At 37.7% G+C, this 20,696-nt stretch overlaps 1 protein-coding gene across 5 annotated transcripts in view; it reads left to right on the top strand.

Annotated features, from left to right (window-relative positions):
* Positions 1-20,696, top strand: part of Rbbp8 (RB binding protein 8, endonuclease) — an 86,649-nt gene that overhangs the window by 34,174 nt on the left and 31,779 nt on the right. For all 5 annotated transcript variants that reach the window (XM_076912991.1, XM_034518293.2, XM_076912988.1 and 2 more), the window contains 4 exons: positions 791-886; positions 8,360-8,472; positions 12,033-12,099; positions 18,878-19,053. In XM_076912991.1, coding sequence (XP_076769106.1) covers positions 791-886; positions 8,360-8,472; positions 12,033-12,099; positions 18,878-19,053 — 452 coding nt within the window. The remainder of the gene's footprint in view (positions 1-790; positions 887-8,359; positions 8,473-12,032; positions 12,100-18,877; positions 19,054-20,696) is intronic.

Below are 20,696 nucleotides of genomic sequence, written 5' to 3'. Positions count from 1 at the left end.
TCCTCCAGTCTCTGCCTTCCAAGTACTAGGATTAAAGAGATGCACCACCACTGCACAGCTTACTTTTACTTTTTAAAAAGGATTTTATTATTATTATTATCATTATTTTTATGTGTATGGGTGTTTTGCCTGCACATACCCCGTGCACCATGTGTGTTCCTGGTGCACGTGGAGACCAGAAGGTCTTGGATCTTGAAACTGGAGTTCCAGATGGTTGTGAGTAGTCATTTGGGCACTAGGGTTCACACCTGAGTCCTCCACTAACAGCCAGTACTCTCCAGCTTCAGTGGTTTGGTTTTTTTCTAGTTGGTTCAATGTTTCAGAATTGATTACTAGAAACAGGGTGAAATCTTTGATATTGTTCCTTGGGTCAGTGTTAACAGTTACTAATGTTGTAATTCAAATGCTATCCTTAAAAGTGAAAATGGAGACCATTTTTAAGAAGAAGTACTAAAACTCAGAAATCATTGTGCTTAACTATTTGATTATACATTTTAAATTACTTTCACTATATGTTTTTTAAAGAACTTCAGTTTTATTAAAATCGATCTTTCCTGTAAACCTACTAATTTTATTTTCTAAAATATTACTATTTTTAAAACATTTATTTATTTATTTATTTATTATGTACACATTATTCTGCCTGCATGCCAGAAGAGGATGCAGATCCCATTATACATGGTCATGAACCACCATGTGGTTACTGAGTCTTTTTGTTTTTTAGACCAAATTTAGGAGTTATCAGAACTGTCTTTATCATTTTCTATAAATGTTTATTTCCTAACTTTAGAGATGCACAGAGATTAGAAGAATTCTTCACCAAAAATCAACAGCTGAGAGACCAGCAAAAAGTCCTCCAGGAAACCATTAAAATTTTAGAAGATAGGTAAGTTTGATACTGGAACAAGAAAGTATTTCCTCCTCAGTGGGAGTCCATTTGGTTTACTTTTAATCAATCATTTATGGGATTGGAAGTGATTTTTCTCCCTTAGTCTTTTGAGAGTAAGTTCTTTCTAAGACTGACAATATACTCCCAGGTTTTATATATGGTTTCCCACTATTTTTAGCTATCATAGCTTAACCTATAAATGGTGTCTCTAATGTTAGATATAAGGGGAGGTTAAGGGTGGAATGTCCTAGATCCAAAGCTTATATTTCCTTTAATTTCCAAGTATATGCAAACTAATAAATTGTATTTCTGCTATCTTTTCTTACTCTGATTTCTTTTATAGTTTTTCACTTTCCATCAATATAGGAATTTTTCTATTTATATATTCCTGAGATAACATAGTCAGCCTTCATATATGCATCTTTTCCCCCAACTCAGTTGAGATCAATACCCAAGAATAAGAAATACTTCCAGAATTAGGTACTTTCCATTTTCATATATCTAACCAAAAGGTTAACTGATTTGAACTACGATTTTTTTCTTTAGCGGTGAGATAAATTTTTTTTGTATTTTTAAAAATTATTTTATTATTATTATTTTTTAATCAAACAGTGATTTTTACTTTTTCACACAGTGTGGGTAATGTGGCTGGGGACACTCTGGGTTCCTCCACTGGGAAGTTAGGTGCAGCAGCTGTGGCTCACTAAAGGCCTCTCCACAGCTCCTCATAGCACAGCCCCAATGACACGAGAAAGTTTTTACAGGCTTTAATGTCATGGGGGATGGTGGATGGATCTGGATGCACCCTACCCCCCAAAAAACCAGGGCAGACCTGAGTTAAATAGGGAGAGAGAGAGAGGGGGAGGGGCTGGGGAAGAATGCTTAATTGGCTCCACCCTCTGGCCTATAGGTACCTCATTAATATGTAAATTTCTGTAGGGCCTGAGGACTGTTCCTCCTGACTGTTAGCCATAGACTAACTATCTAAGCTGTGAGACCTCAGGGATGGTTTATTGGAGTCCTGGCTCCTCCTGGGATTATATTATTGTCTCATGAAACTTCTCACGCCCCCAAGGCCTTATAGATGCCAGTCCTCTTTGTAAAGGTTCCAACCCCGTTACCTTGGATTGGTGCCTCCCCTTGTCCATTACATTTACAGAACATGCCAAGTCCCAGGATTGGACGCATGGATTCTCATGGGGTCTCCGACTTTATCAATCAGGCACAGATGCTGGCCTTACTTTTGCCATTAAGCTCCTCAAAGAACCAGTTCGTGTAAAGTTGCCAGTCCCTATTGGTCCCAACCTGGTTTTGGTTCCACAGGCGCAGCCACCTAAAAAACCTAACCCTCCATCTACTACAAAAACTGCTCATATATTCATTTCAGTAACTTCCTCTTCTCCCAAAGCTGATTCTCCCAAAGCTGATACTCCCATTTTTGCTCAGACAGAGAATCTTGTTATTACCATGGTAAATCAGACCTTCCTGGCACTTAATGCTACTTCCCCTGATCATGTTAATGATTGTTGGCTGTGTTACCACTCTCAACCACCTTTCTATGAAGGCATCGCTGTTCCTGGCAGTTTCACACCTACAAATAACTCCAATCGCTGCTGGCAACCTGGAGAGTGGAATGGTTTGTCTCTCTCTCAAGTCTCAGGATTGGGCCTCTGTGTGACTCATAATACACCCCCCTCACAGTATGCTCACCTTTGTAATGTTATCCTTGAACCTGATATTAACAGCCAATATTTAGTTCCACCAAATGATACTTGGTGGTTTTGCCTTGATGGTCTCACCCCCGCCTCTCAGTCAGCGCCTTTGTGGCTGACACAGTCTTTTCTATTGTAAAAGAGTAAATCAAGTCCAATAAAGTCCTTTGTACTTTTTGGAGATCACTTCAGACAGGGAAATGAAGGATTTCTTCAAATTTGTGATGTCAATCTCTAGCTGTTCGATGTCCTTGTCAATGGCCCATCAAAGGTCTGAGTAGTTTAAGTCCAGAGGCCAGCATCAGGATTAGAACAGCAAATACCACGGGTGATTCATTTTTACCTGGAAAGGAAAGATGAAGGGAATTCTCAGGGAGATTTCTCTTCCCTGGATGTCAGTTGTTATTCATCTTATTTATAATTGGGCCTGGCTTTGTGGGGGTATCGATTTCATTAATCTTTTTGGCAGCCATTTAGCTGTGCCTTCTTTGGCATGAAACAGGCATATCAATCCTCGGCCCCATATGAGAACTGGGTCCGGGCCATTCCATTTAAAGGTAAGAGGGTCCTTCCACATAATTGTGGCATAGTGTTTATTGGTCTCAGCATACCAAAGGCAATCAGCAGCAGCTTTGTCATGGGCTTTTAGATTTAGAAAATTAAAAATGAACAAGGAATGATGGAGAGTATCTCTGGGAGACTTCTTCTGGGGGTATAGTTCCCCTTCTGTTGTTTTAAAAGCCAATTTTTCAGAGTTCTTATAAAACCAGGGCAGAAGCACAGTGCTGCTCCACCCATACTCAGAGAATTATTAAGATATTATTTTAAAGTTTTATAATATCTGTCTTATAATATCTTGTCTATGAGGATTATAAGGAATTCCAGTAATATGGGTAATAATAAATTGTTAACTAAACATCTCAAATGTCAGACTGTAATAGTCAGTTTTGTTTATCTTAATCTGATATGGAACACCAAGCATAAAAGATACTATAGGCAATAACTAATTATATTTTTAATTGTTTCTCTTGTTAAAGTAATTGTAACTAGAAAGCCTGAAAAGGCGTCAAATCACATATACATATTTTAATTTTTTAAAATAAAAAATGAGTAACATCCACTTATCATAATTGATTAGGTATAAATCCTTAAGTATTAACACTATTATGAAAAAATTGAGGACACTAAAAACAAATTTTGTAATTTGACCTATATACTCTCTAAAGATGTCAAATTGTTGTCTCAGGCTATTATTATTAAACATAGATCTATAAAAATGTACTATCTTGTGGTGATGTTATATAACAGATGACTTTTTAAATCTTAATGATGATCATATAAAAATTTTTAAATTATATCCATGATTATTAGGCTCTTTTATAACGAGACTATTACTAGGCCTTTTTCTGATAGTCAAAAACTATAATAAGAATTTAGTCAGTCTTTCAGATAACATCAGTTAATTGTTCCTAGACAAATAACCAGACTTTTACTTAGAGCACATTTCAGGGGGTTATAAAACAATTTGTCAAAGGTCAATGAAAAGGGAACCAACAATTTATCATAGGTGTTAGGATAGAAAATAAAATACTGTCTGGGCGTATCTACACAAGTCTTCACTAATAACCCAGTTATAGTTCTGTGGCTATCTTCTTTTGGATTTGTTGGAAGAAGATTACTTTCTTGCTCTTTCTAGGGTATAATTTCCCTCCTTGTATTGGAGCTTTCCCGCTATTATCCTTTGTAATGCTGGGTTTGTGGAAAGATGTTGTGTAAATTTGGTTTTGATGTGGAATATCTTGGCTTCTCCATCTATGGTAATTGAGAGTTTTGCTGGGTATAGTAGCCTGGGCTGGCAATTGTGTTCTCTTAGGGTCTGTATGACATCTGTCCAGGATCTTCTAGCTTTTATAGTATCTGGTGAGAAGTCTGGTGTAATTCTGATAGGTCTGCTTTTATATGTTACTTGGCCTTTTTTCCTTGCTGCATTTAATATTCTTTCTTTGTTTTGTGAATTTGGTGTTTTGATTATTGTGTGACGGGAGGTATTTCTGTTCTGGTCTAGTCTATTTGGTGTTCTGTAGGCTTCTTGTATGTTTATGGGCATTTCTTTTAGGTTAGAGAAGTTTTCCTCTATAATTTTGTTGAAGATATTTACTGGCCCTTTAAGTTGGGAATCTTCACTCTCATCTATACCTATTATCCTTAGGTTTGGTCTTCTCATTGTGTCCTGGATTTCCTGGATATTTTGTGTTAAGAACTTTTTGCATTTTGTGTTTTCTTTGACAGTGTGTCAATATTTTCTACGGTATTTTCTGTACCTGAGATTCTTTCTTCTATCTCTTGTATTCTGTTGGTGATGCTTGCGTCTATGACTCCTGATTTATTTCCTAGGTTTTCTATCTCCAGCATAGTCTCCCTTTGTGATTTCTTTATTGTTTCTACTTCCATTTTTCTGTCCTGGATGGTTTTGTTCAATTCCTTCACCTGTTTGGTTGTGTTCTCTTGTAATTCTTTAAGGGATTTTTGTGTTTCCTCTTTAAGGGCTTCTAGCTGTTTACCTGTGTTCTCAAATTCTTTGAGAGTGTTAAAATTTATGTCCTTCTTAAAGTCCTCTATCATCATCATTAGAAGTGATTTTAGATCTGATTCTTGCTTTCCTGGTGATATGGGGAATTCAGGACTTTCTAGTATGGAAGAACTAGTTTCTGATGATGCCAAATATCCTGGGTTGCTGATACTTACGTTCTTGTGCTTGCCTTTTGCCATCTGGATCTCCTTAGTGCTATCTGCCCTGTCTCTGACTGGAGCCTATCTTCCCTATTATCTTGGTTGTGTCAGAACTGTGTGGGGTGGGTGTTACTACTGGGGTAAGAGCTGGGGCCCAAAATCTGCTCAGTGCTCAGGGCCAGACTGGAAGGAACCAGTGCTCTAGGCCAGGAGTGACTTCCTGGGTCCTAGTGGGTCCCAGTTACTCCCTGTTTTGGGCAGGTGTTGCTGTCTCCTTACCTAAGATACTGATACTGCCCAGGTTAGAGATCCTGGGAGCCCGAATTCCTCTGAGTTCTCTGAGATTGGGTGCAGGGCTGCCTCCTGGGATCTGCTGAGTGCTCGGGCCAATAATTTCTTATCTTATTTTATTTATTTATTTTGTGTGCATGTTTATGTGTGCCTTGATGTGCATGTGGAGGTCAGAGAACAACTGTAGGGTTCCAGGAGTGTTATCATACTTGGCAGCAAGAGCCTTTACCTGCTATACGATCTTCTCATTTCAAAATAATCTAGTATTCTGCATATATGTAAACTGAAGTTGAATGCCATCTATATGGTAGCTTTGAGAATACCAATTTACTTGGATATGCAGTATTTTGTGAAATATTTTGTGAACAAGATCTATGTGCTTTGGAATCACATATGTATCTTAATTCCAAATTTCCACTGAATCTTTAATTACGATTTAATAACAAATATTTCTGTCCCTGTTACATCCTAGGTGACTTGGAGTATTGCTCCCCTTAGTACATCATGGACCTTATATCTAATGGTCAGACTCTGGAAGGACTCCCACTACTAACAATAAGGGTTTCATATATGAAGTGCTAGGAGGAAAAGTGTAGTTAAGTGATATATTTGAGTGACTTTAGAAAGGATACTTATAGATGGTCAAAGGCTGGCTTTTCTGAAGCAGTGCTGTTGAGATAAAACCTGAATAAAGGAGCTGTGGGGAGATAGTTATCTGAGGAAGCAAGAGACTAAAGGAGATAGAATACAGAAGTTTAAGGTAGGCCAGGCATGAGGGCACATGCCCTTAATCCCAGCACTTGGGAGGCAAAGGCAGGTAGATCTCTGAAATTAATGTCAGCATAGACTATACAGTGAATTCCAGGCCAGTCAGAGCTGCATATTGAGACCTTGTCCCAAAACAAAACTTAAGAAGCTTAAGGTAGAAATAAATTTTAAGTATCTGAACATAAAATCTACTGTGGTTCTAATTGAAGAGCAAACGGGATCAGGGATGAGCGATAAGACTGCAAATCTTCATTATGTGTAGACATGGGCAACAAGTTTAGGTTTTCATTGTAACAGAAGCCATTGGACAGTTAGCAGGGGAATGCCAAGGGGTGAGCAAGTGGGTACCAGTAGCACCCACATGCAAATGCTACGTAGTATACTGTATGTGTATTTTAAGCTCAGTGGATCTCAGGGGACACCATACAAATATGGGAAGAGAAGAGATCCACTCTCAAATTCAGTCTTTGGGCACTAATTAAAGTTTAATAAAGAGTAAGTATTTAGCAAAAAAAAAAAAGTTGAGGAAACGGAACCTGTTTAAGTGGAGGAAGCTAGACCTACAGGGCATGCATGCTATCAAGAATAAGTCTTGAAGGGGCAGTTTGAAAATTAAATGAGATAATGAAACCAACAATTTATAACAAGTTTAGTAAGATTTCTGTAGTATCTCAACTGGTAAGTCTAACCTTTGGTAATCTAGTACACTGGCTAGTACACCCAGATTTAAGCCTTCTCTAGCTGAGCTATCAGAAGCTAGAAAGTCATCTATTCCTCAGTTTTCCCCAGTCCAGCAATGAAAAAGAAATCCTTAATTACTCTTCTGTCAGTGTGAACAGAACACTTCATTCGTCTGGTGTTATATGCTGGAGGATCTGGGAAGAAAGCTGAGCCCGGCCTCTACCTTCCTCCTCTTCCTCCTCCTCTTCCTCCTCTTCCTTCTCCTCTCCTTTGTCTTCTTCCTTTACATTTTCCCTTTCCCTCCTTTCCTCATCCCACCCCACTTTCCCTTCCTTCTATCCTCCATGCTACTTCCCATAAGCAGAAAAGTTTTTTCTTTTCTATAACAAAGGAAATAATGGCAAGAGATTATCTCTTCCTGTTTGTGATTCCTATATTAAGAAATTATGGCTTTAATATATAATATATATTTAATATATAAATATACATATTTAATATATAATACATAAAATTAAGTATATATGCTGCCCTGTATTCTCTGAGAAGCACACATCAAAATGAGTTTGGGAAGTAAAGAAGTTTATTGGAAACATGGGTAGATGAAGTGGGAGCTGGCAGAGTTGAGAAGAGCTGTGAGAAGATGTCCATGGGGCTAACAGTGAGGAAGGCAGGGCTTAGTGTGGTTTGCTTACTGGGAGCTCGGGAGCCACAGTATCTGTTCTGTCCACGGATTGGAATCTTACCTTCTGCCAACCTATGTGTTCACTTGTGTGACCAGATAAGGGATTTCAGTTCAAACAAGATGGAGCCAGTGATTTTACTCCTCCTAGTAAGAGATAAATAAATCAATGGCTGCCGTGCTCCAAAGCTGATAGTATTAGCTACAAGTGGTACCTCACATCTATAATCCCAGCACTCAGGAGCCTGAGGAAGGAGAATTACCATGTGGGGGGGGCCAATTTGTGCTACAATAATGAATTTCAGGCCTGCTTGGGCTACAATGTAAGTTGCAAAAAAAAAAAGCCTTGATTATATGGATTTGCCCCCTTTCCTATAGTTAGTCATTAGCTAGTTGCTTAGGACCCAACGTGTAGAAATAATTTTTTTATTGGATATTTTATTTATTTACATTTCAGATGTCATCCCCATTCCTCACCTTCCCCCACCCCCAGAAACTTCCTATCCCATCCCCCCTCCTCCTTTTTGCTTTTATACCATTTTAATTACATGCAAGTATTAAGGTCTGCTCTAGGTTGGGGATGAAACATGTTTTATTTCTGTTTCACAGATTAAGAGCAGGATTGTGCGATCGCTGTGCAGTGACTGAAGAACATATGCACAGAAAGCAGCAGGAGTTTGAAAACATTCGGCAGCAGAATCTGAAGCTTATTACAGAGCTGAGTGAGTTCCCTTCCTGTTTGTTCATCATGTGCTTAAAGCATGATGTCCCCTTGATAAAACTTGCTTACATTTAAACTTTAGGTGTCTTTTATAGATTTAATCTTAGTAGGAAATTGGACACAAAAGTGATATATATATATATATATATATATATATATATATATATATTATTTACTTTATCCTTTAAAATTTCACCAAGCTTAAGTCAATAAGCATATTTCTGAGCATATCTTATTTGTGTCTTTTATCTTGATTGCAAGATAAGTGCTATTGTGCAAAATTAACTTACTCTTAGGTAGTAATTACTGCATTTCATATTGTGCCAATTCTATGTAACTGATTAACTGATAATTTTATATAATGCTTGTGGACAAAAGAATATTAAGGAGTATAGTCTAATTATTCATACTTAGAACAAGAAAGAATTCCATCTGGGTCATTCAGCCCAATTTTCAAATATTACATTAGACATTTACCTTGAAATAAATGTGATTACAAAATAGTGTTTCCTAATGTTCCCAAGGCTCAATGGCCATCACTACAAATAATAATGCTGAATATTAAAAACATACTTGTAAGCACATTAGTAAAATCAGTCTTTCATCTTTATCATACCTGGTAATGAGTAATTTAAATATATCCCACTATAAGTGTACCTGTTGTAATCTGTCTTTTCTACATCTTCCTGTCCTCATTTAATGTTTATAAAGCAGAAAAATAACTACAGGATGTAATCTCCACTGGAGGCAGCCCCAGGTTCCTGTCAGTGTATGTTACTATGGGCTAAGCATTACTAAACTAGGAGAACTAGACCTCAGAAGATGCCACAGCAAATAGCCTCTACAAATAAAGGTTAATCATATTCTAGACATTTGTTAAGTGAGTAGCAACTTATAAACCTGAACTAATTTCTTTCCGTGAGTAAACTACCTTCTGAGCAGAATCTGGAACTTAGAAACAAAAAAGAAAGATATGGGCATGAACCTAAAATGTAAATTGCGAAAATGTAGTACATGTGGTAAATTTCCACAGTGAGGTATCACTCAGCCATTAAAAACATAAGATCATGAAATTCACAAGGAAATAAATGGGACAACAACAAAATCATCCTGAATGAGGTATTCTAGGTCCAGAAAAACAAATATAGTATTATTTACTTGTATGTGGAAATTAGCTGTTAGGTCAGTGGTGGCCAAGCTGTAATCCGTAGAACCACAGAAGTTAGGTACAGAGTGAGGGACAGATAGATCTCCTGGGAAACAGATAGTTATAGATGGATTGGGGCTGAAACAGGAGGATCAAGTGGAGAGGAGCTGGGAATACAGGAAGAGACAGCTAAAATTCAGGCCCATTTGAAGGATAGTATTAAAACCTAATATAGTAGAAGCTTCCTAAAATATAAACATATGAAGGTGATCTAAATGAAGTAGTCAAATAATACAAGAGAAACAGCCTCAACTGGACATCTCTTGTCACCAAATGATGCTTCCAGACTTAAGTTACATCTAATTAATTTGTTAGCCAATGGAAACCCCTAACAACCCAGGCTTTTGCCAAGACTATAGATTGTTCTCCACAAACAGAAAGGCCCCATTCCTAAAGATAGCACCTACACAACTCACTGAATGTGGAGAAGTTGAGCTCATGCCTTCCCCATGTATTCTGTACATTAACAAAGGAGAAATAGAAAAAAGCCAATCGAGCCACAAACCCTGTGATCTATAATGATGCCTTGCCTGCAAGATATGTTAGTGTAATGGTGGCACAAAGCTTGTGGAAGTAACCAACCAATAACTGCTCTGACTTAAGGCCTACTCTACAAGATGTAACCCATAACCCATACCCAACACTGCTTGGGTGACCAAGAAACTGACACTAGACCGCCTAGAGATCAAGGGTATAAAACCAGATACAACTTTTCTAAAAAACAAAACAAAGATAAATAGAAAATTTATAGCAATAAAATGACTCCTGATGGCATTCTGCCATTCTCATAAACCAGCGCCTTGCTCAGGCGTCAGAAGAGAAGGGTCCTCCTGCAGGAGATGGGAAGGAATACAGGCGGAGGTTCACAACTAGATAGGCAAAGCGTGAAACCTTAGAAAACTTAGCCCTGAATGGGTTGTCTCCATCAAATCAGGGCTCAGAGCAGAAGAGGGGGCAGAAAGAGTGTAGAGCCAGAGGGGATGGAGGACACCAGGAAAACAAGGCCCTCTCAACCAACAGGATCCATACACATAAGAACTCATTGAGATGAAGGCCTGGTATATGCCCTGGTCTCCTGCCTGGGCATGCAGGAGACAAGAGTCTAGAGCTGAACAAAGTAGACACATGCCTTTAGCCCTAACCCAGAAGCAATTCTGATTGATAACCACCTGCAAGTGAAAATTTAGTTTCCTCCATGGGAATCTCACTGGGGAAAGAAACTTTTTAAGTACAGGCTGCTTAGATGGCCAACAGGCAGTGAACTCAGTGGCACCTTTGGGGGTTCCTTGTCTCACAGGGTTATGCCAGAGCACTGCTTCTTTTCTCCCCTCTTTTATATTTTTTCCTTCTCTCCTTTTACCCGACAGATCCTTTGCATATATATTGTGGCTTCCAGTTTAGTTTTTTATGGAATTCCTGAGTGTGGGATTAAGTGGGTCTCTATTTCTTTTTCCTTCTTTTGGGCTTTTTTCCTTCTGTTTCATCCTATTCCAATGTTAGTTTCTATGGGATAATAATAAAGAAGTCTGCTTATCCCATAGAAGTCTGTTTTCTAATGAGAAACAGAAAAGGAGTTGATCAGGATGGGAGGGGAGGTATAGAGAATCTGGGAGGAGTAGAGGGAGGAGAAACTATAGTCAAAGTATATTATATGAAAAAAATCTATTTTCAATTTAAGAAAAGGAAAAAAAATTATTTTACCTGAAACAAGATTTATCCCAACCCATGTGAAGTCATTCTGTAGGATGACTTTTTTTTCATATGCACTAGCAATATACAGAGGGGAGGTGTGGGACAAATGTATAAAATTCAGCTTGGGCTGGACAGATAGCTCAGGGTTAAAATGTTTGCTATACAAACATGAGACTCTGAAATCATATGCCCAGAATCCACTTTATGGCACATGTCTGCAACCTTCGTATCAGGGATGTGGAGGGACAGGGACAGAGACAGAGTTATCTCAGTGCTCTACTAGTGGTTATTCTTGTCCTGTTGCATTTTTCTAGGTTTGCTTCATAATTCTAGGTTGGGATGGTTCCCATATGCTGATTTAGGTTTGGAAAGCCAGGTGTCATGGCTCACACCCCAACAATGCCTTTTAAGGGGTTAAGACAGGAGGATTTCTGTGATCATTGAGGCTATTCTGGCCTATACACTGAGTTCCAAATCAGCCTGGGCTACAGAGTGACACCTTGTCTCAAAAAAAAAAAAAAAAAAAAAAAGAAAGAAAGAAAGAAAAAGAAAGAAAAAGAAAGAAAAAGAAAAGAAATAAAATCCTAATTTCTTCATAAATGTTGACATTTTAAGAGCCTGGCATTATATTAATATGCTTTCTCCTTCGTGTTATTCTTAAGTGAATGAAAAGAATACTCTTCAGGAAGAAAACAAAAAGCTTTCTGAGCAACTGCAGCAGAAAATGGCGTAAGTCTTCTCTCTCAATGCAGCAGACTCCTACTCCTCTTGCTTTCCTTGTACTTAGTTGTCTATATGCAAGTATAGTCACAAGTTTCATCTTTTAAAATGATGCAGTGCACTATACTCACATACTAAGAAAGTCACTGCAGTTTTATGTTGTCTACTGTCAGCATCTTAAAACATGTTGCTTTATAATGACATAAACAGTAGAAAAATTTAAATACTTCATAGTTATTACAGATGTTTAAGATTTTTTTGCTGCTTTTTTCCAGTGTTCTAGAAGCTTCATAAGTACTTTCTCTTGCAGAATTCTTTGGCATATAAAACAACTTCCCTTCCCTCTTCTTATTTCTTCTTTCCCTCTCTATAGAAGTAAAAATAACTAGTTTTTTCCTGCATTCTGTTTCCTTCTCTTCTGTTTTGTATTATTCCTATCCACAGAGTAGTCCTAATTCTGCCAAGTAGTTTATTATTTATACTTTACAGATGAGAGAACCAAAGCTCAAAAAGGCAAATGACTTCTGTATGCTTTCATCGCTAGTTAACAGCTTGAGTATTAATACAGCCTGTGTCTTCTGATGTGAAAAGGTCTGTTCTTTCCACTCTGCAACACTGTCTCAAGATGCAGGAAAACAAAGTGGATGTTTGTTTATTTGTTTGTTTGTTTGTTTTCTCTAATGTGGTCTGACAAATTTCAGAGTGCAAATAGGGCTTACTTTAGTAGTTCCCGCTTGTACTGGCTAGTTATGAGTCAGCTTGACACAGGCTAGAATTATGTGGGAAGCAGAAACCTTAGTTGAAAAAGTGGTACCCCAGCAAACTAAATGGAAATAAATGGTTTATGTTATGAACAATAGATGAAACATCTCACAGTTCAAACTGAGCGGTAACAATTGCATAGTGCACTCTCAGAATCTCTGGCCTGTGCCTAGTGTCTACACTTCAGGGTAAAAAAACAAGACAATTATAGAGGTGATATGAGAAACATATGCATATGTATGTGTGCATATGTGTGTGTATGTATGTATATGTGTGTATATGTGTGTATGTATGTGTAATCTCAACTGTGCAGAAATTTTATACAAAGTATTATTTGTTCTAAATTATCTAAATAATTATCCCAGTTATCCATTTTGTTGTGGATGTAGAGATGGCTTTGTGGCAATAATTACTAAGATTTATGTAGGAATATTTTTAATATTATAATATCAATAAAATATTGAGATTGAAGGAAAAAAGAAAAGGTGGTACCCCGCTCTTAGTCTCTTACTCTTTTACCCTCTCTCTCTTACTCTCTTGCCTCTCTGTCCCCTCCTCCCTCTTCCTCTCTCCACGTGGTCATGGCCGGCCTCTCTCTCTGTCTCTGTCTCTGTCTCTGTCTCTGCCTCTGCCTCTGCCTCTGCCTCCTCTGCCTCTACTACCCTCCTGGCTCCCCTCCCCATGCCCTCAATAAACTCTATTCTATACTATTGAGAGAGAGAGAGAGAGAGAGAGAGAGAGAGAGAGAGAGAGAGAGAGAGAGAGAGAGAGAAAACAGACACCCCCATATAAGCTGAGGGACATTTCTTGATGAATGACTGATGTGGGAAAGCTCAGCCTATTGTAGATGATGCTACACAGGCAGGTGGTCCTGGATAGTAAAAGAAAGCAGGCTGAGCAAGCAATGAAGAGCAAGCCAGGAAGTAGCACTTACTTACATGGTCTCTGCTTCAGTTCTCACATCCGATTTCATGCCTCTGGTTCCTGCTTTGACTTCCCCTCATGCTGTGTGACTAGGCTATGTGAGCTGAAATCAACCCTTTCCTCCCCAAGTTGCTTTTGATCATGATGGGTTTTTTATTTTGTTTTTTGTTTGTTTGGTTTTTTGTTTTTTTGAGCCAGGGTTTCTTTGTGTAGCCTTGACTGTCCTGGTATGAGCTCTATAATCCAGGCTAGCTTCAAACTCACAGGGATCCACCTACCCTTGCCTCCCAAGTGCTGGCATTAAAGGCATGTGCCACCATGCCTGGCCTTGATCATGGTGTTTTATCACAGCAATAGAAACCCTAAGTAAGATACTACTTCTGTAAGTTTATCTTGTTTTTATTTAGACTTTTTGTTATTTTTGCTTGGTTAGTATTTAAGTTTTGAAGTGGAGACTTGGGTCTCACTACATTTGTTATCCAAGTGGCTTTGAAATTGTAATCGCAACCATTTGTCTACTTACCAGTTAGCTAGGACAACAGGCACACTAAATGACTGCTTCCTGTAATTTTTTAAACTTTTGAATTCAGGGTAGTATTCATAGTATTACAGAATTCTCAAATATGCTGTTGTATTTAAATAAGCATCTGTAAAAACTCAAGACTATGCAGATGACATACTATTTTGGTGTCTAGTAGTTATATCTTACAGGTAAAATTATTTTTAACTTTTAGCTAATGGATATCTAGTAGAATTTTGCCATTTGTTCCATGTGTTCAGTCCTAAGAGTCTATAGAGGGAAGACTGAGTCTGTAATGAGTGTGTGAAATTTTGAACATTCTTGTCGACTCTTTCTCTGATGAAAAGAGGTTAGAGCACATAGGTGTCGTCTGTAAATGGTTCCAAAGTCCCAGAGTTGCTTTCATTTATCTCATATGTTATTGACAATCTATATTTATTTCAACTGCCCTTTCTCTGTAATTTTGAATTAACCACAGCTTACTTATTACATATTGCCACCTGTACATGGCAAAGCATACATTTTCTCCCTTCTGACACATTTATTCCTGGCTTTTAAACTACATTTGTGTGTGGTGATGGTTTGAATGAGAATGGTTCCCATAGGCTTATTATATATTTGATATCTGTTCTCTATTTGGTAGAGCTGTTTGGAAGAGATTGGCCTTCTTGGAGGTTGTAACCTTGTTGGAGAGGGTCAGTCTCACTTTCTCTTACTTCATGGTTGTGTCTCAAAATGTGAGCTCTCAGTTTCTGCTTTATACCTGCCTGCCTGCTTGCGGCCATGTTCCCCACTGTAATGGTTATGGACTAATTCACTGAAACTGTGAGCCCTAAGGAAATATATGTAGCCTTGGTCGTAGTACTTTATTACAACAATAGAAAAGAAACTGTGTGTGAGTGTGTGTGTGAATATGTGTGTGTGTGTGTGTGTGTGTGTGTGAGAGAGAGAGAGAGAGAGAGAGAGAGAGAGAGAGAGAGAGAGAGAGAGAGAGAGAGAACATGTATGTAGTAATCATAGGATAACTTTTCTTCTACTGAGTGAATCCCAGGGATCAAACTCAGATTGTCAGGCTTAGCGACAGCACCTTTCCTGGCTAAGCTATCTTGGTGGCCCACTTGCATTTATTCTTGTTCTGTTGCATTTTTCTAGGTTTGCTTCATAATTCTAGGTCAGAGTAGTTACCATATGCTGATTTTTCCACTGATATATATCAGGTTAGTTTTTATTCTCTGAGCCTTGTGTCTTTTACATAAAGTTTAAGTGGCTTCTGTCAGTGCCTCTTATCAAGCTCATTAGTAAAAGGTTGAGCAAAATATGCCTGCAGTTGAAGCCCTGAGGCAGAATACAACTGATAGTGACCTGTGGCTGGAGTGTATGTCCATGCTAAGTTTCGGGGGGGGTTTTGTTTATTGTTTACATTGAAAGGTTATCAAGGGGATCATTTTTTCAGATTTCCTGATAGCCAGATACTCAATGAAACATTCTTCAAGAACATAGTTCTAATAACCCTACTTTTAAAAATTAGCCTTTGATTTAGTTATATGATAAACTTACAGGTTCTGAAGGATTAGGTATCAGATTGTTTGTACTTGAAGAAATCTTTTTCTTTAAAAATGAGAACTTTGAAATAAGTTTGGTGTCTATAACATTGCTTTAGTGGGTTTTAATTATATTTTAACAAAGTAGAGAAGGAAAAGGCTAAATTTTAAAAACTTGTAAAGTGAATTCCTTATGAAAAGAAACCCTGGATCCTCAAAAGGCATTGAGAAAGAACAGCTAACTCAGTTTTGATGGGAGTTTTAAGAAGCAGGCTAAAAATAAAACAATAGCAAACCTTCTGATGTCATCGGAAGGAAAGGCTAAAGGAAGGTGGCAAGTACAACCCAACTGAAGTAAAAAAGAAACTCTTAATTCTTCTCAGAAAATCAGGATGGAACCTAATGTTTTGAAGAATTAAATTGGGTAAGACAGAATTTGTGCTTTCACCTGGTGCCTGTCTTTTATGACCAAAGAGGATACAATTTGCACTCATTTACTTAGTCATGCACTGCTAGATGGAGCTGGTTTGCGTTTTTGTTTGGGGAATTTTTTTCTCTTGTGCAATTCCTAACCCCTTGTAAATAGACCCAGCAAATAATTAATTTTCTTGTGACTCATTTATGTTTTAAGTTGAATTTTTATAACTAAAGAGAAAGCAGACAGTGCTGTGATTAGTTCAAGCTAGGTCGCAGAAGTGTTACACTCTATTAACTTGCAAGACTTTCTTATATAACTTCTGTTTTATAGAGTAAGAGTACTATTAATTTATTAAAAATTACATGTTTACTGCATTGTCCAGAATGGTAACTAAAACAAGAACATACTGTGTACTTAAAGTTTGGTATAAATGTAGGTTTTAAATGTTTTACTTTATGAAATAGGTTTATGAAGTGAATTTATTAGTTGGCTTAATTTAATCATTCCACAGCATAACCACAACAAAACATTATATATATATATATGTATATATATATATATATACATATACATGTATATACATATATATATATATATGCATATGTGTGTATATACACATAATCATTTTTGTCACTTAGAAAAAAATTAACTAGATTTTTGCTCTAAGGTTGTTCCATATCATACATTATAGAATTATAGATAGCAAATAATAGTGACATTATTCAGGAAATTAAAGTATAAATATTTGTTAGGAAATATTTTTCTGTCTTGGATTAATTTTTATTTAAAAAAAACTTAGTGTGTGTGTGTGTGTGTGTGTGTGCGCGCGCGTGCGCGCGCGCACGCCCATGTTCATTTCTCTCCCTTCATCTTTACATGTGTTCTGGAGTTCAGACTCAAGTTGGCAGGTTTACATGCACCTTGACCTACTGAATCCGTCTTGCCAGCCTTCTACCAACCTGTGCTGATCATAGTTTATAAAATTTGTATGTAGTATTTGAAGTCATATGACTAATTTTCAAATGAAATAACTAGTTTGGTCTTATCAAAAATTAAATGACTGACAGATTAGTACTATTGATTAGCTAATAAGATCAACAATGGTTTAGTTTAGATCATTAAGTAATACAATTCGATCCAAAGTTTTGATTGGTGTCATAGGTCTTGAATCAAGTTAGACAAGAACAGTTGCTGAGATCAGCACAGATTTATTTCTTTAGTGAAACCTGAAAATGTCTTATGTTCATTCACTCAACACATCGTATGTACCTCTTATTTATATACTTGTTTTTGTAAGTCAGAAGTCCTTGCCCTTTTATATCTTGTATTATAATTGGTAATCAATAACATCACAAGTTACATACTTTGTAAGACAGCATCTTTAAAATAGATAAAAATGAACCGAACAGAGGAACTGGAAGGAGACTAAGTTATGGGAAGGAGTTTTAATTTTATATTAAATTTTAGCACAAGCCAAGCACAATGAAGCATGCCTATAATCCCAGCACTCAAGAAGCTGAGGCAGGAGGATAGCAAGTCTGAGACCATCTTGGGTTGCATAGTTAGTTCCTATCTCATAAAAATACAGTAAACTATCATGAAGAAAAATGAAGTTTCAGCAAAGGCATAAAGGACGTAAGGTGTTGATGTGGTCAAGGGCACTGCCCCTGGAATAGCGAGAGCAGTGAACTGAAGACAGGAGTGCACTTGAGTGCTGGGGAACTTGAGGGAAGAGAGTGGCTGAGTACAGTTCATGTAGGAGAGACCACATCCGTTCTGTGGCTTAGCTAGAAAACTCTGCCTTGGAGTCTTAATGAAGTGGGAAGATGCAGCAGGGCTTCAGTCAGATTCAGTGGCTGTGACTTCAGGTTTAGTAGGACCATTGTAAACTGCAGTGCTAAGAGAAGATGGTAAGCAGAGCTCAACAGAAAGAAGCAGGGACAGAAGACTCCTGTGTTGGTCTTTAGACTTGGACCTATACTAAGAATAACTTGTCACCAAGTTAATATGAACCTCCAGGGTCTATGCTAAATTCCAATCCTAGCTCTTTTACTATTGAAATAAATCACTTTACGTCTATCTCTTTATTTCCCAATTGCAAGATGAGAGTCATAATATTTCACACAACTATAATAATTTAAGTCATATGCACAGCATTTTGGATAATTCCTGGAGAAATTGGCAGTTATCCTGTCAGCATTATCATCATCCTATGTGTCATTTGCTGAGTTGTGTTGATTCTACCACAATGTTCAGTTCCTTTCCATACGTGAGGATTACAGTCAAACCACAGATCTGGCCTGTTCTTTTACAGTGACTGATTGACGTCCTCCCTTTTTTCCTAGTCCAGTCAGTCTTGTACACTCCTGTTAAATTCCTCATTCCTCGTACGCTCTGAAATTCCAAACATTTCAAATAGTTTGGGTCAAGAATTCTACTAATATTCCCCACTTTGTACTAACATATTTGCATACATCTCTATTCTCTGAGTTTAGAGCATTAGATGCAAGGGATAACATCTCTGATATTTTTGTATTTGTGTTCTATTGTAGTTACACATTATTTTGTAGACATTTTAATAAATACAGAATTCCTTTTCTTTTTATCTTTCATCTGCACTAGAAATGGTCAACAGGATCAAGTAGCTGAGCTTGAATGTGAGGAAAACATTATTCCAGACTCACCAGTAACATCCTTTTCCTTTTCTGGCATTAACCGGCTACGAAGAAAGGAGAATGTCCATGTCCGATATGTAGAACAAACACACACTAACTTGGAGCGCTCTGTGTGTACAAGTGGTAAGGATCAGAGTTGGGTTTTGTAAAGTACTCACTTATTGTCTTTATGTAACCTAGTTTGATGGAAGGAAGATGGACATTGTTCAGATAATTAAGGACATCACTGTGAACTTAACTTCCATTCATAAAGTGACTAATGTATTTTTTGCTGGCATTATATACAGACAGGAACAATAGTTAATCTGAATATGTGTGCATAATTTTATGTGTATGTACCTTAGTGTGTGTGTGTGTGTGTGTGTGTTTGAAACCCACAGAGGTCACAGTAGAGTGTTGAATTCTCTGGAACTGGAATTAGAGGAGGTTGTGAGCTGCCTGCCATGTGGGTGCTGGTAACCTAACCCAGGAACATTGTAAAAGCAGAAAATACTCTTACTTGCTGAGCTATCTCTCCAGCCCTCTGCATAGTCTTTTTAAAGTATATACTTTATGGAGTCTATTTCTTGTATTTTTTTAAACAGAGTCTCTCTGTATCCTTGACTATCCTAGAACTCACTATATAGATCAGGCTAGCTTTGAACTCATAGAAATCCTCTGCCATAGGCATTAAAGACTTATACCATCATGCTCAGCTTAATGTACCCTTTTGTTTGTTTTACTTTTGCTTTTGTTTTTCTCAAGGATTCTCTGTAGAGCCCAGGTTGTCCTGGAACTTGCTCCATAGACAAGGCTGTCCTTGAACTCGGTTCTACCTGCCTGTGCCTCCTGAGTGCTGGGATTAAAGGCATGTTCCACCATGCCTGGCTTTGTAGAACCTATTTATAATTCCATTAATTCCATTCTAGTTTGTTGTTTTGCCTAAATGGTTTAAAAACTACTTTTTCAAATGGTCTTGTATTTGTAGCTTATGTGGCATGATTTTTTCTTTTATTGATCATTTAAAGTAAGTGACAAAGACTTAATTCTTAACCCAAAATATTTGAAACATTTGGAAAAAGGTGGTTTGCTAAATTAGCTCTTAAAAAGTAAGTAGATCTATGCAGCTGGAGTGATGGCTTTGCAATTAAGAGTGTTGCTGCTCTTTCAGAAAACCCAGGTTCAATTCCCAGTACACACATGGCATCACACAACCATCTTTAACTCCAGTCCCATAAAATCCAATGCCCTTTCTTTGTCTTCATAGACATCAGACACATACATAGTACACAGACATACATGCAGGTAAAACACCCATATATATAAAGTAAAACACCACCACCTCACAAACATCACGGCTATTTACAAGGCTGTTGGTTACTCTTCATAATCTGACTGTACGGCCTATTGCTAAAGACACAAACTTACTTATGTCACTGAACATAAAGAAATTGAGATGGTGCCCAACTAGAAACTCCACCCCCACTGACTACTGTTCACGGTTCTGGAAGGTTTTGCATACAGACAGAGAAGAGAAGTAATTAATTTAGCCTGTCTACAACCCTGTGAAGTACAACAGACACTTGCTGCAAAGTATACTGCACAGTAGTGGCACAAGTGTTATTGGAGCAACCATCTACTTTTTGAATGGATTTAAGGCCCACCACATGTGATAGACCCCTACCTGATGCTCTTAGCATGGCCAAGAACCTGAAACTAGATAGGTCATAGGCTCAGGGAAAAACCTACTACTATTAATTCTGCTAATAACATAGCGGAATAAATAA

This window comes from Arvicanthis niloticus, chromosome 14 (genome assembly GCF_011762505.2).
Source record: "Arvicanthis niloticus isolate mArvNil1 chromosome 14, mArvNil1.pat.X, whole genome shotgun sequence".
In the NCBI taxonomy this organism is placed as follows: Eukaryota; Metazoa; Chordata; class Mammalia; order Rodentia; family Muridae; genus Arvicanthis; species Arvicanthis niloticus.
The sequence above is the reverse complement of the archived record's forward strand: the minus strand, read 5'-3'. Positions and strand labels throughout refer to the sequence as shown.